This window comes from Equus caballus, chromosome 11 (genome assembly GCF_041296265.1).
Source record: "Equus caballus isolate H_3958 breed thoroughbred chromosome 11, TB-T2T, whole genome shotgun sequence".
NCBI classification, from domain to species: Eukaryota; Metazoa; Chordata; class Mammalia; order Perissodactyla; family Equidae; genus Equus; species Equus caballus.
The window spans coordinates 23,683,594-23,700,984 of NC_091694.1; the positions used below are offsets into that span (position 1 = coordinate 23,683,594).

Consider the following 17,391-nt stretch of genomic DNA (forward strand, 5'->3'; position numbering starts at 1 on the left):
CCTCGGCCCTCCTCCACCCTTTCACCCTGTTCAGATGCCTGGTTCCCAGCACCACTGTGTGCAGTCCTGACGTGTCCCGACAGGCCAAGCCGATGAGCTGGCCAAGCAAGCCTGCGTCTCCCCAACACCTCACTGTGCAGACAACCCTGCGTCACTGTGAGCCTGGGGACCTGGCACTCGCTCTGGCCTGCGAACAGGACATGGGTCAAAGGGTCTCTCCAGATCCCGTGCTCTCCCCCTCCAGGGCCAATCTTGCCCTGAGGTGAGTGGTTGTGGCACTCTTCTCCCACCCTCAAACTGGGCCAGAACCAAGGAGGCCGGGGGAGGGGAGGGGACAGACAAGGGAGGAGGAAACAGTGCCACCTCAAGGAGGGACCAACGCAATCCCAAGCAGCACAGAATCCCCTAGTTCTTCCTGCGGCAGCATGGCTCAGGGGATAGCACAAGCGCTGTGGGGCCTCTGGAGCCCACGACTTCTGGGTCTGAGTCCTATCTCTCTCCCTTTCTGGCTGTGAGTCCTTGGGCAAGCTACTTAACCTCTCTGAGCCTCGGTTCCTCACCAATAAAATGGGAATGACACTAAATTCCACCTCATAGGTTATTAGAAGAAGTAAGTAAATTAAAGAATTAAAGAAAGCCTGGGCCCGCCCAGTGGTGCAGCGGTTAAGTGCGGTTAAGTGCGCATGTTCAGCTTTGGCGGCCCAGGGTTCACCAGTTTGGATCCCGGGTGCAGACAAGGCACCGCTTGGCAAGCCATGCTGTGGCAGGCGTCCCACATATGAAGTGGAGGAAGATGGGCACGGATGTAAGCTCAAGGCCAGTCTTCCTCAGCAAAAAGAGGAGGATTGGCAGCAGACGTTAGCTCAGGGCTAATCGTCCTCCAATAAATAAATAAATAACTAGAAGTTTGTACCTTTTGACTCCCTTCACCCCTTTCGCCCACTCCCCCACCTCCCGCTTCTGGCAACCACCAATCTGTATCTGTGAGCTTGGTCTTTTTTTTCAGATTCCACATATAAGTGAGATCATTTGTCTTCCTCTGTCTGACTTATTTCACGTAGCATAATGCCCTCAAGGTCAACGCAAGCTGTTTGATTGTCTTTTGGATATTCTCACTCACACACCCAGCCACATTCACATTCAGACATGCAGACAACTCAGCCACCTGTACACAAAGACACAGTGACACATGCAGACACTCATAGAGGTCTATACAGACCCAGGTGAACCCATTCAGGTGGTCATCACCACCACCTCCCACCTACAGGCTCCTACATGCCCCAATTCCCCCCAAGCAGGGAGGTGTCATCAGGAGCCCCCTCTCCCCTGGCAGAACTTTGGCAGGCTTAGGGCCTTGGCTTGTAGGTCCTTTGGGAGTGGGCAAGGGGTGGGTGATGTGAGACCCCAGGATGGGGCCTCCTCCAAGCAGGCAAGGAGCACGGCAAAGGTGCCAGGCTGGCAGGGCCTCCGCCTAGCAGGAGCGCCAGTGCCCTCCTCAGGGACACCAGAGGGAGGGGAGACTAAAGATGAGCATCTTTCCTCATGGTGGGAAATGAGCACTTGCAGAAAAGGGTGAGTCTGGAGCCAGCCACAAAGTAAACAGCCAGCCCATTGCCTAGGCAACAGTGGGCCAGCGTGGGCCAGGGCCCACCACAAGCCCTCCATTTACTCCCCTCAGCAGCCCCCTGACTGTCTCAATGCATGCCCTCCTTGTATCCGTTCTGGGCTCTGGGCCTGTCTGGGGACTCCCCAAAGGGAGGGGGCTATGTCTCCTCCATCAGACTGCGAGCTCCCTGACAGCGGGGGGTTTTGCCCCATATCAGACTAGGGTCTCCCAGAGGTCATGGCCTGTGTCTTTACCCTCGGACTGGAGACTGCTCAAGGGCATGGCCTGAGTCTCCCCCATTAGAATGCGAGCTTCCTAAGGACAACAGCCTCTGAATATTCAGAAATGGATTTGTGCTACTCGAGTGCTCTGTACGAAGTAGGCTCTCAAGAATTACTTGTTGATGGCAAGGATGTGGAGAAATCGGAACCTTTGTGCATAGCTGGTGGGGATGCAAAATGATGCCGTTGCTGTGGAAAACAGTATGGCAGTTCCTCAAAAATTAAACATAGAATTACCATATGATCCAGCAATTCCACTTCTAGCTACGTACCCAAAAGAAGTGAAATGAAATCAGGGGCTGAAACAGATATTTGTACACCCATGTTCATAGCAGCATTATTCACAATAGCCTAAAGGTGGAAATAACCCAAATGTCCATCGACGGACAAATGGAGAAACAAGATGTAGTATATACACACAATGGAATTTTATTTAGACTTAAAAAGGAAAGAAATTCTGACACGCTACAACATGGATGAAGCTTGAAGGCACTATGCTAAGTGAAATGAGCCTGACACAAAAGGACAAATATTGTATGAGTCTACTTACACAAGATACCTAGATTCACAGAGACAGAAAATAGAGTCGGGGGCTGGGGGAAAGGGGAATGAGGAGTTATTGTTTAATGGGTACAGAGTTTGTTTGAGAAGATGAAAAGTTCTGGAGACGGATGGTGACGGCTGCACAACAATGTGAATGTACTTAATGCCACTGAACTGGACGCTTAAAAATGTCAATTTTATATTATGTATATTTCACCACAATAAAAAATGGAGAAGTCAGAATTCAAATTAAAAAAAATGATGGAAGAAGGTGGAACAAACGAATGGGCCCCCCACTGGGGCCCAGGAGCAGGCTCTGCCCAGAGAGGTTGCCCAGGACAGCTGAGCATCTCCCGCCTGGAGGACCTTTCCCTCCCACCCCTCTCCACTGCGCCTTCTCAGAGCCCTTATTGTCCTCTTTGGGGCCCTAGTAGTCCCCGCCCAGGGGGAGCCGTCAGGCGGCCACGGGAGGCTGAACCTTGCACACAGTAGGTCCTTGGCATCGACGAGGACCTACCATCCATCAGAGGCCAGATCGACAGGTACACAAATTCTTGGGATGCCACATCCCAAGGTGTCAGGACCCTGGGAGAGTTTTCCTAGCAAAGCTGGGCTACATGTGGGGTTCCTGCTCCCTGAGGCCTGACTCCTCTCAGCACACCAGTCTATACATGCGTACACACCACCCGCAACATACACACACACACAAGCGTGTGCACACAGAGGCGAGTCTCCGTTCTCGCATGCTCTCTCAAGCACACATTCCAAGAAAAACATGCCTACACACTGAAGGGTGGCACGGTCTTGTCAGGGACACAGACAGGTCCCGTGTGCAGCAGAGCCCCCTGCTGGCCAGGTCTGGCACTCGTCTCCCCCACTGCCCAGAGTGGGCAGGGTGCCCTCATTCCCTCCACCCCGCCTCCCGCATCGCACTCTCCAGGCCCCTCAGCCCCCAACCACGCCCCAGGATCACCCCTCCCCATCTCCTACAGAGAAGCAGTGTCCCAGTCCCCTGCAGAAGGACACAGCAACTGTGGGACCTTAGAAAGGCTCTCCCTTTGGTCAAGGAGTACGGCAGGGAGGCCAGAGCCCCTTTTCAGACAAGACAGAGCCAGGGGCAGTCATTCCCGGAGGCAGGAGAATGCCCGCAATGACTCTTCTAAACCATCATATCCATTCTCTGACTCCACACTGAACAGCTCACTTCAGAGGAGACATGGGAAGAACTCTGGAACTGGCTCCCTCTATGGTCCCATGCGCCCCTCTCCAGAAGTTCTTCCTGTTGTCTGACCACCTGGACAGAGACAACAGGTGCACTCACTGGTTTCTTGCAGGGGAGAGCTCAGTTCTAGTCAAGCGGAGACCACATCCCTTCCCAGGGCAGGTCTCAGCAGATTCCAAAAGTCTCCCCCAGGGCACATGGGGCTCCCTGCAGGGAGAGGCTCAGCTCCACCCCTGAAACCACCCACCCCCTCACCCCAGGCCCTGCCCAACCCGCCCAGGCCAGCCCTTCACCCAGCCTAGGAGCTGAACCTCTCCCTAATCCCGCCCATGATGCCCCAGAGGCAGCTGGAAGGGTGGAGGAGACGGTGGCTCTGCAGGGACAAACAACCTCCCCCTGGCTCCTGCCCATGAGGGAGCTGGGATGGTTTCTGGGCTGGGCTCTGTAATCAGAAGACAGATGCCATCGCCATCAGCCCCAGATCCTACCCCTCCCCAGTTTGCCTGGCCCTGCATTTGGGGACACAGTAAAAGCAACAGCAGTAATGAACATTATTGAGCCCTCCCCAGACACCAGGCACACTGGGCATGCGTTACCTCATTTAACAGCAGAGCAGCCTCTTAGGGTAAGCGTGACACCCACCCACCCACCACCTGGACCCCTTGGCCCCCCACTCAGTCTGGTGCTAGGTAGGAAATGCTGGGCTCACCCACGGGGGAACCGAGGGGTAGGGGATGGGGGCTGGTGAGAGATCACTGTCCCAGCATCAAGAGGGCCGATATGGAAAAAGGGTCACACTTGCCATTGGTACTGGCCCCAGCCCTTTTCTGGCTGTGTGACCTCAAGCTCACACAGGTTTTCTTATTTCTTCAGCTACAAAATGAAGCTAGTTTCTAGGAAAGCATTCTGGGAACCTATAAATGGGAGGCGTTATGGCCTCCCATAGGGGGAGCCTACATCCTACCCACCAGAGAGTGGACTCTGATTCCTGAGTCTACCCACCTCACCATATCCACCACTCTGCTGCAAGACACCATCACTGCTCTAGCCCCGGACAGTCCAGACTAATTGTTTTAATATTATGGCCACCAGACTCTGTGGGACATGCCTCTAAGCTTCACGCCCACCACACCCCCTTCCTCTGTGCTCCAGTTACCCTGGCCTCCTTCCAGTTCTTTTGAGGACCAGGCACCCTTCCAGCCTCAGGTCCTTTGCACATGCTGTTTCTGGAATGCTGTTCTCTCTTCCCCAGCTCCCTCCCTGCCTCACCAACCCACACCTTAATTAACTCCTACTCACCCTGCAGTTCCCAGCAAAAAAGTCACTTCCCCAGAGACACCTCCTCTGGGCCCCAGATCAGGTCAGGTCCCTGGGCACCCTCTCATAGCACTCTTGAGTAAGTGTCTATAACTTTATGAAGTTATTTTGACCAACATCCCCCTGTGAGTTCTGGAAAGCTGGGACCATGTCTGCTTTGCTGGGAGTCAAATCCTCAGCTCCTGGCACACACCTGGCACAGGGTGGATGCTCGTCTCTCCTCAGAGTCCACAGTGGCAGGGCCCTGGTCCCTAGCAGGGGTCTACCTGGGGCAGGGGCTGCTTCAGATCTTTGTTTATCTTTTTGCACCCCATGCCTTGCTCATTGGGAACCAGACCCAGAAAGTGGGGGTGCTGGAATAAGGGAGAGAGGGGTAGAGAGAAAGGGGAAGCTGCTTCCATCCCCTTTGCAGTGTCCTCGGTCCCCTCACCGCAGCTGGCCAAGCCCTCATCCCCTCAGGGCTGGCCCACCCCATCCACAGATCCCTCTCCCTAGAATGTAACACTTGTCTCTCCTCCTCCCCTACCTTCCCTTAACTGATCCCTCATCCTCCAGGTCTCAGCTTGACTGTTTCCAAAAAGCTTCCTGGACTGCTAGTAAGGAACCTGCCAGGGTCCCACAGATAGCGGCAGCTCCGATTCACGCCCAGGTCTGTCTGCCGGCAGAGCCCAGGCTCTCAGCCACCTCATTACACGCCTCATTACTACCAGTTTCTGCCTCGAGGCCCGGCCGAAAGACACGCCCCCTCTCTAGGCCTCAGTTTCCTCCTGCGGGTTCGGCCTTCTCTAGATTTCAGGAAGATGGCTGAGAAGACCAAGGTGGGGCAGGAGGCAAAGGGAGGAGGGGGTAAGGGGAAAGGAGAGGAGGGAGTCAGGGAGAGCGCAGAGGGGCGGTAGCCTTGGGCCAGCCAGACGTGAGAAACGCCAAGTATGCGAACTACGCCAGCCTCTGAGCTATGAATAGTGCGGGCAGGCTGGCAGCCCAGGTCTGCCCTTCCCGCCCCGCAGCCCCCGACCCCAGATCCTCCCACGCCAGCCCAGCACAGGGGCCTGAAATGGGGCGGAGGCCAAGGAGGCACGCTTGGGGCGGAGGCTGAGTGGCAGGAGCGAAGGGGTGTGGCCATGTAAATGACATGCAAATATGGAGCGACGGGCGTATCCGATTGGCGGATCTCTGTCGGTCTGGGAACTTGCGCCTCAACAAGCGGCAGTAAATACCCAGCCCACAGCACCTGCCCATACCCGCCTCCACCCTGGCGGCTGCGCGCCCACGCCTGGAGGTCCCCCGGGTCACCCCGTGGCTGAAATCCCACTGACGCTGTGCACTGCAGGCCTCTCATCCTCTTCTGTCAAGGCCCTGTAAGGCTCTGCCACCGTCTGACACCAGCCTTGCCTACCCCAGCGCCAGGTCAGCCTCGCCTCCTTGGGGCTCACATGCCTGACAGACAGCTGAGTACTTGGGAAACTGCAACAGCCCTGTGCCTGCCTCTGGAGCCCCCTTCCTCATCAGTGACTGCAGAGGGGAGCACACTGGGCTAGGGCCAGGAGACCCAGTCAGCAGCCCAGTCTTGCCCTTTGTGTGCCCCTAAACAAGTCAAGCAACCTCAGAGCCCAGCTCTGAGTGACACTGGGAAAAGAGGAGTCAAAGAGACCTGAGTTCAAGTCCCGGCTGTGGGATCCCCGTCAAATCTCTTCCCTCTCCAAGCCTCAGTCTCCTCAGCTGTAAATGGGTCCTTGAGAGGACTCAGTGTTGAGTCCCTGGCACATAGGAGTTTTTCAACAAGTCTTAGTTCGGTAGTCCACAAAGGATTTTTTTTTAATTAATAAAACAGTCCCTGACTTTATAAAGAGATAGACATGCAACAAATAGTCTGCAGATCATAGTGTTTAAAAGTTCCTAACAGGATTCAGAGGAACTTGGGTTTGAATCCCAATTTGGTCCCACCTCCTGGCTGTGTATCCTTGGACTAGTTACTAACCTCTCTGAGCTTCTGTTTCTGCACTTATGAAATAGAGATAATCTATTCCACATGGGGTTGCTCTGCAGATTAAAGAGATAGTGTGTGTAAAGCGCTCAGCACGGCGACGTTAATTGCAACCAACATTCCTATTGTTATTATTTTGTGGTTCTCACAATGCAGGGCCAAGTGCTTTGGGAAGGTTCATTTCATTAGTCAGTAATAGTCAGTCAATAGGGCCTGGTCTAGAAGCTGGAAATAGAACAGTGAATAGGAAGAAGTCCCTACCTTCATGGGACTTAAGGTCTAGTGCGCAGAGGAAGTTCCCATATATTTGAGAAAATTGGGGGGGAGGGCAGTGCTTTACAGAGAAGGATACTTGAACTGGGCGTTGAAGGATGAATAGGAGTTTGAGAAATGGAGAAGGCAGGGAAGGCTAAATCAGACAAGGGGAAGAGATGGTGTGGCAAATTTCTGGAAAGGGGAGGAGGGTGATGCATCCCACTCCTATCCCGTCCTCTCCATCTCCAACTCCAGTTTCAGCCCTCATCATCACCTCTCACCTGGTGTGCTGCCGCCACTGCCCAACACCCTGCCATGGCTCTACAGTGCCTATGGGAGCAAGTCAAGTCCCTCAGTACGGCATGAGGGGTCCACCATGAGCGGGGAGGGGAGGGGCAGGATCCAGCCCTCATGGGCCTTGACAATCTCCTCTCCCGCTACTCTTGATCTCATGCTCATTGACCCTGTAAGGCCAGGCTGTTTCACACGGCCCATGCCCCTGCTGGGTCCTTCTGTAGGGAATGCCTTTTTCTCCCTTCTCCAGCACCCCCTCCCGCCCCAGCAGACCTCTGGCAAGCCTGGGCAGGCCTCGCCTCTTCAGTGAAGCCTTCTTCCTCTCAGGGCTAGAGCGTCTTTAGAGCTGACAGGGGCTCGGCCCTTGTTTCCTTATGAAGCCCTGGGGTCCTCCACACCACTCAAGAGCAGACCCAGACTCCAGGCAGCCCCAGGGGGTCCCTGTGCACAGCAGAGTCACAGAGGAGCAGAACATAACCGTGCTGTCCACATCCACCACCCTCCTTCATTATGCCAACCCCTGCTTGGACTTCCAGGCTCAGCTGCGGGCAGGGGGACAGGCTACCTTCCCAGGGATGGGGGCGTCCTCCCAGGCTCTGCCCTGTCAGGGAATGCAGCAGTGACACAGGACAAGCTTAGAATTCAGAAAGAGCCAGATTACAGTCCGATGCTGGGCTTAGCGCAGTTGTTTACCCTATCGGGGTCTCAGTTCTTGTATCAGTAAACATTCAACCACTTCATGATGGCCCCTGAAAACGGATCAAAAGAAGTTTCGCTAAAGAACGATCCACTGGACGATAGGTTTGGAAGCAGGAGATAAGGAGATTAATCGTATCACCAACTGGCTTTTAACCAATCCCTACAGTGATTCTACCCAGCGGCACCGTTTCCATCTTTAAACCCCTGTTCCCGCCATTGTGGCCATGTTCACACTCAAATGATGTCACAGTGAAGACACTCGCGGGTGTCTGCTTCAGGTCTGTCTCCTCCAGTTAAGCCAGGCCATTTTTATCTTAACATTTTTGGCAGGGGGCTGCAAGGGGGTGTTCTGGACTTGCAGGCAGCGTAGAGCCAAATCTCAGAACCCATGGTTATAAAATCTTAGTGGAGCTTTCGGGTAGTAGGAAAAACAGACAAGAAACCGCTTGAGGGCAGGGCTGAGTCTTATTCATCCAGGTCCCAAAACCCACAGAGGGGCTGAGACACAGGAAGTGAGAGGGCACCCAGAAATGATCACCAAATGAACAAAGGCCCGTTTGCATTAAGATCTGGCTGCTGCCCGATTTTCCCAGGCACTGAACCTGCAGTTTCTGGTGTCAGGTCCTTCTCCTGCCCCAGGCTGAAATTAGGGAGAGGGCAGGAGGGACACTGAGCAACCAGCCCTGGGAATGTCCTCCGTGCCCCCAGGCCACACTCGGTTTCTCAGATGATGCCTTCCCTAGCACTGTGGGAACCTAAGCATCTGGGAGCCACTGGAGGAGGGAAAGGTCCCGGTGGGAAAGGGAAGGGGGCCTATTTCTCTATCCCATCAGCAGCCCCGGCCTTGTTGCATGGTCCCCATCTTCTGACTCCCACCCTCCCCTCTTGCAGATATCCCACCTCCCTCCCAGGCTCTGGGCCCAGCCTCAGCTGACCCCTCCCCCCGTCTCACCTCCACCAGGTGCTGCAGGGAGGAGGGGGGCACAGTGCCAAGGCTTCATTAGAGCTAATGAGGGTTCAGCTCTGCAGATGCCAGTGCAAGATATGGGAGAGTCCCAGAACCGCCCGCAGCCCCCCAGCATGCAGGACCTTGGGTCCTCAGCTCCCTCCTCCCCGTCTCTTGCGGAGGAAGCAGGGGCCACACCCTCAGAAGAGGAAAGGGAGATTTAGGAGAATCTTCCCAAGTCCAGAGAGTGCCATGACACCAAGGAGAGAACAGGGTGTGGGGGCGCCAACTAGAAAACAGCCTCAGGGTGGGGCAGGGCTCTCACCTGGGCTGCCAAGCCCCCACTGTCCACAAACCCGCCAGCTGAAACCCGCTCCTCCCTCCCTCCTTCCATGGAATCACAGCAGGTCAGTGGAAGAGACTATGGGCACTTCTCCACCACCCTCGGATTATAACTCAGCAACCTGGGCCCCCTCATCTGGCTTCCATCCTCCCTCTTTTGCCTGTCCCGTCCCTCTGCCTCTTCTCCTCTGCATTGTCCTTTCTCGAGGAAGACTGGCCCTGAGCTCACATCCGTGCCCATCTTCCTCTACTTTATACGTGGGATGCCTGCCACAGCATGGCGTGCCGAGTGGTGCTATGTCCACACCCAGGATCCGAACCAGTGAACCTGGGCCGCCGAAGCGGAACGTGCGCACTTAGCCGCTGCGCCACCGGGCTGGTCCCTCTCCAGGTGAAATCTAGAAAGATGTTCCCTCTCTGGGGGCTTCTCCCTCCCTTCCTCCCTCCCTTTTGAAGAAGGACACAGTTTCCGCCGCAGTGATAAGGAGGGAAACCGTGGTGGAGGGTGGGAGTCTCCACTTCAGCCTCCCTTTCCAGCCTTTCGGGGGCTCTCAGGGGCAGGAACAACTCAAACAGCCCAGATCTCCAGCTCTCCCACCTATCGAGGGCTCTAAGTCCTGCATCCACCCTCGAGTCTCTCCAGGGAGCTCTCACACTCTTTGAGGAAAAGAAAAAGGAAGAAGAAGCCCCAGACTTAGGAGCCCAGAGCCCGACAGAATTCAAGCTGGGGACTGATAGAAACCAGGCACAGGGCCAAAATGAACTCTGCCCTTCCCCAGATTGACCCCCGCTTGGGGGCCAAGACCCCTAGAGTGGTTATCCTCCCACATAGCTCCCACATGTCCCCCCAGCCTGGCTACATTCCTCTGGCCCACACACCTCCTGCCAGCCTGCCCGCCCAAAGAAGCCAGCCTGGGTTTGTTTCCCTCCTTGGCTTGTGGGTCTCAGTCATCCCCATGCCCCGCCCCAGGCTCTCTCCTCCCAGGGATTCAGGCTGAGTTTTGAAAGGGTCACTTCAAAGAGGACCTGCCTGCCGAGGGCCCAGCCAGACCCAGGGCCAGCTCCTCGGCCAGATTCCCGGTGGCTGGGGACAAAGGCCCCACTGTTCCCCCGACCCCCAGACGCCCCCAAATGCACGGGCATAAGAAGTCTTTCTTTCTCCAGTTCCGCTCCTTACAGGGCCTGGCTCTCCACCCCTCCTCCAGGAGGGCTGGGGGGTAGGAGGTCAGGGAGCCACCAGTTCCTGCCCACCACCACCATACACCCAACCCCCCTGGGCAGCCAGGACGTGGAGGCAGCCTTAGGGCCAAGTTCAGCACCAGCAGCCCAGGCGCCTCACTGCCCCTCAACCACCAAGCCCTTCCCTGGCCTGCCATGGCCTCCCACCTTCTCCCACCCATCAGAGCCACAGCCATCCTTCCAGGCCTCCTCCAGGCAGCCTATCAGGACTCCCTCTCCTCAGAGGAACCTCACAGCCCAAACCACAGCAGCCGCTCCCACTCCCCTCCCAGGTCCCTGCAGCGGGAACCAGCTCTCACCCGCTCCTCTCATTTTCTACCACACGGTGCTGATCCCAAAGCAGGGCCCTTAGGGTTTTCTGTGTCAACCCCTCATCCAATGCCTGCATTCTCTCTAGCCCAGCCTGTGCTTGCTCACCTCCACTGATGGCGGCCTCATTACCTCCAGGGACAGCCCATTTCCCATTTCTTCTTCAGATTACTTCAACCATAATGGGTTCTCTTTACTGAGCGCAAAGCATGGTGTTCTCATTCCCATCCATTGACTGTTGTTTGTTTAATAATAGTTGCTACTAATTGTTGAGATGACCAAATGTCAGCCAGTTTACCTGTATTACCTCATTGAATCTTCTCAACAATTTTAAGGGATTATTTCAGGGATAAGAAAACTGAGACTAAAAACAATTAAGTACCTTGGGCACGGTGGCACAGTGAATAAGGGGGAGAGCTGAAATGTGACCTCAGCAGGCTGAAGGCAGGGCCCGCACACCCAGCCTGCCTCCCAGTGTGCAGGGGCCACACCAGGCCCGGGCCTCTCTTCTCCCCCGGCTGCCTGTCTGTGCTAGAAGGCAGACTGCATCCCCCGCACTCAGTCTTCTTTCTCCCAGCCAGCTCCCCCCCAGGCTTTGTCAGCAGATGAAGTATGGTCTGGGGATAGTGACTGACCGATGTTCATTCAAACCAGCAAATGGGGAGCAGGGGGAGTCAGAGGGGAAGAGGGCACCTGCCCAGGGGCACGAGGGTTTGAGGAGGTTGGAGGAGACGACCCTCGGCCGAAGGTTTTAGACTGGAGGTGGCTGGAAATCCAACACACCTTCCAGTGAAAGATGGAGAACTAAGAGCTGTGACAGGCCCTGCTCCAAACCAGACACTCTGTCTACCCCTCAACTTGAAAGGCACAGAATCTTTCACCAGGGGGATTCTGGGCTGAACATCTCAGGGCCAGAGAGATGAAAAGAACAGGCCTCTGTAGTCTTTTCCCACGTGCCCGCTGCTCGGCACCATTCCCTTGGAACTCTGGGGAAGAAGGGAGGGAGGGAGAGCAGGAGAGAAGCCAGGAGACTGCGGGGCCCCAGTGGCCCCTGTTAAGCCTTAGAGGGCAGTCATGACAGGATGTGGGCGAGCTTTCCCTTCCTTTCTAGATTTGCCTCAGGCCCTCCTGGCGTCCATAACACAGCGAGGCACCTCTAGGCTGCCTTCCCAAGACCCCAATCCCAGAGACTTCTAAAGGGTTGGACTACAGGATTCTGTGGTTTTTCCATACATTGTCAGTCAGTCAGTCAACAAACAGTTTCTGAGTACCGGCTGCGTGCGAGGCCCTGTGGATACCAGGATAAACCCGACATCTCTGTGGCCACTTGGAACGAGGTTAAGAGCATGCTCAACTCCTTAGCTCGGCCACTTAGTAGTTGTGTGACCCTAGGAGGCCACGTAATCTCACTGTGCCAGTTTCTTCATCTGTCAAATGGGATGATGTTAATGTACCTACCTCGTGGTAAGCACTATGGAAGTAGTTGCTATTAATATTCTTCTTCCCCTCAAATAGCTCCAGCCTGGTGGGGGAGACTGACATGCAGACCAACCGTCACAGCGCCGGGGGCAGAGCTGGGCACAGGGCACCCCGGGAGGCCAGGGGAGGGGCTGCTCCCTGACTTGCACATCACAAACATTTACGGAGGGCTGTTCTGTGCCAGGCGCTGTGCTGGTCACTGGGGACACAGAGAAGAACGGGACACATTGTCCACTCATCCCTGCTCCTCCATGCCCTCCCCTCTCCCTCCCTGTCCCAGAGCCCTGCACTGAAGGGGGACACCAGGGACAGAAGCATGTGAGGAAAAGCATAGCCTGGGAGCCCGGGAGTCAGAACACCTGGGTTCACATCCGCCACTCACAGGCTACCTGATTTTGCGCCCTCTCTGGCCTCAGTTTCCCCCTGTAGCATGAGGGAGTTGGACAAGATGACCACTCTGGTCCGGACCGGCTCTGACAGGTGATGAAAATGCTCCACCCCCACAGAGATTTAAACTCACCCTGAAGTCCAGTGCCAAACCCACCCCAGCCTGACGTCCCACTGAGGCAGTAGGGAGCAGATGCCTCCTGGTACCGACTGGCACTGCCCTGCAGATGAGCTGGCACAATTTCACATGAAACAGGGGGGCCTGGATCTAAAGGCGGGTTGTTTGAAGGGGGTGGGGGGTGCTAGGGGAAAGGCAGAGCCAGCTCCCACAGGCCCTATTCATGGCTCTCTCCAGGGAGGGAGAGAGAGCAGGATAATTCAAACCAGGCTTTGTCCAAACCCCTGACCAAGCCAATATCTCACCTTTGAACCCCTGCAGCCAACAGAGCAGGACTGACGCCCCCTTTGGAAGGAAAGCACCAATGAAGCAAGCCACTGCCCAAGTGCTACGGACTGGCACAGGGTGGGATGCGAGCTTGGAGGAGTAAATGAGCTGACTGCCCACCCAGCAACATGGACGGGCACCTGAGGCTTCACCACCCGGTGGCCTCTGGTCCCCAGCCGTGAGAAAGACAAGCAACCAAGCTCCAATCCAGTGAGACGTCGCCCTTGATCTTGCACTGTGTCCAAGATGAACCCAGACTTGGGGTGGGAGTGACAGCGGCACAAAGCAGGTCCTGAGCAGGATAGCAGGGTGAGAGCATGGACACGGGCCAGACTACCGGGTTCCTCCCCTGGCTCTGCTCCTTGTCAGCCATGTGATTTCGGCCAAGCTATTAGCTCTTTGTGCCTCAGTGTCCTCAAAGGTAAAATGGGGACAGTAATCGTATCCACGTCACGGTGGTGTTGTGAGGATTAAATGTGGTAACTTACATAAATCCTGGCCCAGAATAATTGCCATCTATGCCTTAACTATCAGCTATACTATTAAAGCAACTCCTCCTCCTTAAAAATGCTTTTTTTTCAGGCACTAATGTATATGATCATTGGAACATATTTGCATCTGCCATGAATCTCTCCAGATTCCTACACTGGACTCCAACATCATAAGAGTCTACCTAGGGCCAGCACTGGAGGCCTAGTGGTTAAGTTTGGTGCACCCCGCTTCAGTGGCCCGGGTTTGGTTCCTGGGCATGGACCTACACCACTCTGTTAGCGGCTATGCTGTGCTGGAGGCCCACATACTAAAAAATAGAGGAAGATTGGCAGGGATGTTAGCTCAGGGCAAATCTTCCTCAGCCAAAAAAAAAAAAAAAACGGAAAGAAAAGAAAGAAAGAATCTACCTAAACCACTATACCGGAGGGAACTTCCCTGCGTGATGCTCCAGGCTAGCCTGGGATGCTGCCACTCACAAGCCTCGCCCTAGAAGCTCTCCCAAATAGCTACCTACAATCCCTCCTACTGTAACTTATTCCATTCTCCTCTGTAGTCTCTCTTTTCACCTTACACATCATGAAGTCCTTCTAAGGATCCCTGCAACGAAGGAGAAAGCAATAAATGCCTCTGCCCACTCCCTGATCTGCCCTGATCTGCAGCCGGGACCCTCCCTCATCCCCGTTCCCGCCCATGCCAACAATGCTGCACCCCCGGAGGGCCAGAGAGGCCTCTGATTCCATTCCCCAGGAGCTCAAGTTTGGCCTGATGAGGGGGCACAGAGGTCCCCATCCAGGCTGCCCAAACACAAGGCCTATTCCCTGGGTCCAGTCGCTCTCTGCTTGGGCTGGGATCCTCAAAAGCCTGCCCCATTCCCCATGTGTCCCAAAGCCACCTTCCTAATAATGCTCGCCTCCACAAAGCTTCATCTTGTACTGTGACTCCTATCAGGAGACCCGGGTTCCAGCCCTGGCACGATCTCTGTGTAGTCTCAGACTCTAATAGCTCCCCCAACACCCCCACCCCTGCCCACTCACTGGGCTTTTGAGGCCCACAAACCCAGCATTGAAGGTCAGGAATTTACTGTTCTCATCATTCCCAAGGGGAGGGTGGGGTCTCAGATGCAGGAACTTGGAGCTCTCAGCCACCTAGGGGTGGACCCAACCACCTTGTGAGCAAGTGGAAGAAGAGGCTGGGGCTGGGGGCCTTTGAGCTGTGTTTGGAGGCGAAATGATGGGTTATGTAATCGAGATTCAAATTGCATGCCAATGAGCACATCTCAGTGAGAGCTGCCACTTTGGGGAATGGGGTTGTTGCCCTGGCCAGGGGAAGAACTACGTGGGACCCAATGCATCCACCCCCAGCAGGGCCTCAGGTGGGGGTGGGGGTTGCAGATGAGGTATGTGTTGGTCTGGGGGGAGAATCCAAAAGACTCAGGCTTAATGACCTCCACCCCCACCCCCTGTCCATCTTGAAATTCAAGTTTGTAATTAGGAAACGCTTTGGCTGAAAGATGGAGAGGGAATCCAGGGAGAGAGATGCAGACTGAGGGAGAGCTGAGCATACAGCCAGCTCCTGAGAAACACACCAGTGTCAGGAAGAGGTTACAAAGCACCAGACCCCAGCTCCAGCACTGGGGGGAGGGCTGGGGAGGAGCATTCCTAAGTCCTCCAGCACTGTCAAAAGAGGAGGAGGCCTCAGCCCAGGCCTTGACCCCAACCTGGACCCCCAGGGAACTTTTTTTCCAAGCTGAGAAAACGACTGGCCTGAGAGTGTTCCATCTTTCAACTTGGGAAGGGGCCGTGTGTGTTGGGGTGCTCCAACAGGACTGGGCAGCCAGGCTCAGAGGTAGGGGGCTGGCCCCATGGGGCTCCGAGGCCCCTGCTGGCCCCTCCCCAGCCTCAGCAGCTGGCAGATGAAAGGACCCAAGCAAAGCAGCCCAGCGCTGAGTAATGCCCCTGGCACCCCGTGCCCAGACCCACCCACAGCCAGCCTGAGGGGGCAGAGGGGAGGGCTGCTGCGCCTGCAGGGCCGGAGGTCCCGGGCCTGTTTCTCTTCCCCGGGACCCAGAAGGGTGGCGGATCCGCGTCCCGCAGCTCGTCGCGCGGTCGGGCCCGGCAGGGGGCGAGTGTGGTGCGGGGAGGTAGGTGTCCGGCCGGCCGTTGTGGCCAAGGACATCCCTCTCCGGGAACCCCCTCCCCCACTCTCTCTCCCTCCAGCTGTGCCGGGGCCTCGCCAACGGAAAACGAAAACTCGGGCAGAGGAAACGGCGGCAGGCGCCCCGCCTGAAAAACCCGGACAAAAGGCGCGGGCCTCCCGCCCCCGCTGCCCAGCCCCCGGGGGTCTGGCACCGCCGCCCCGGTCGGTGCCCCCTGCCCTGGCAACCCTGTGAGCGTCCCGGCCCCATGCCTACCTCCCTCCTTCCCACTCCCCTGTCCAGGGCAGCCCTGGCTCTGGCCCCCTCCCCAGCTCGCCAGCAGCCGATGTTCCCCGCAGGCGTGCCCGCGCTGTCCGCCCCGTGCGCCCCAGGCTGTGCCCGCCGAGCGCGGGCGCCGCGACCCCGGCCCTGCCGCCAGCTCCCCGGCAGAGCCTGGAGCCGCCCCCTCCCCTGGCCCAGCGCCCTCACCTGGGGGGGCCGGGGCTCCGGGCGGGGCGGGATCCCGACCAGGCAGAAGGCGACTCCATTCATCGGGCGGCAGCGGCAGCTCTGCGGCCAGGGCACTGCTGGGGGCGCAGGCTGGGACCCGCGAGGGGCGGGGCCGGAGGGGGCGGGGCCGAGCCTGGGGGCCTCCTCCCCGGGGCCCGCCCCCTTCGCTCCTCCCGCCGCGCTCCCGTCGGGGCGCGCTGGCCGCTGCTCCCTAAGGCAGCAGACCCGGGAAGAGGGCTGAGGCAAGGGTTTGCGCTGGCCGCGGAGTAGAGGGCAGAACACAGCCTGGGGAAGAGAGGTGGTCTTGGAGGGGGATGGGCCTCCAGGGGACCGGCCCAGATAGACGGTGACCCGGGCCGGCCGAGGAAAGGGGACAAGGGCGCCAAAAACCAGAACTAGCGCAGAGAGAGGAAGAGACGAAGGGAAAGGGAAGCAGAGAGAAACGCGGCCAGAGATGGTCCGAAACAGACCTGGAGAGACACAGAAAGCCCGGGAGAGGCAGAGACAAGATCGAGATAGAGTAGACAGAAGCAGAGAAAGTCAGAGAGAAGGATGAAGAGATCCAAGATGGAAGACACGGAAAGGAAGAAAAAGGCTTAGGGAGCCTTCCTTCCAGAGACTCACGGAAGCTGAGACAAGGGCAGAGATGGTGATGCCTATGGGGGCTCGGCACCCCTCAATCTAGGGCCCCCCTCCCAGGCAGAGGCCGGAGACTGGAGGCTGGACCAGAGAGGCTGGCAGGTACCCCAACCAGTCTCCGAACCAGCCAGCCTGTGGCTCAGGCCTCTGGACCAGCCCATTGACCAGCTCTGTAGTGGGTGGCCGTGAGAGCAGAGACCGCCCCCAGGCCTCCCAGTCACAAGCTCCCTTCTCAGTTTCACTCTGAGCTGGGCCCAAAGAGTCACCG

The 17,391-nt window shown here is 56.7% G+C and overlaps 1 protein-coding gene across 2 annotated transcripts in view; it reads right to left on the reverse strand.

Annotated features, from left to right (window-relative positions):
• ARHGAP23 (Rho GTPase activating protein 23) overlaps window positions 1–17,391 on the reverse strand; it is a 77,507-nt gene that overhangs the window by 52,489 nt on the left and 7,627 nt on the right. Inside the window, exon 1 of one of the 2 annotated variants that reach the window (XM_023652649.2) lies at window positions 16,464–16,613. The exons of the other annotated variant lie outside the window; for it this stretch is intronic. Coding sequence (XP_023508417.2) covers window positions 16,464–16,526 — 63 coding nt within the window. The 5' untranslated portion in view covers window positions 16,527–16,613. Of the gene's footprint in view, window positions 1–16,463; window positions 16,614–17,391 lie in introns of those variants that run through there. 2 annotated transcript variants of the gene reach the window in all.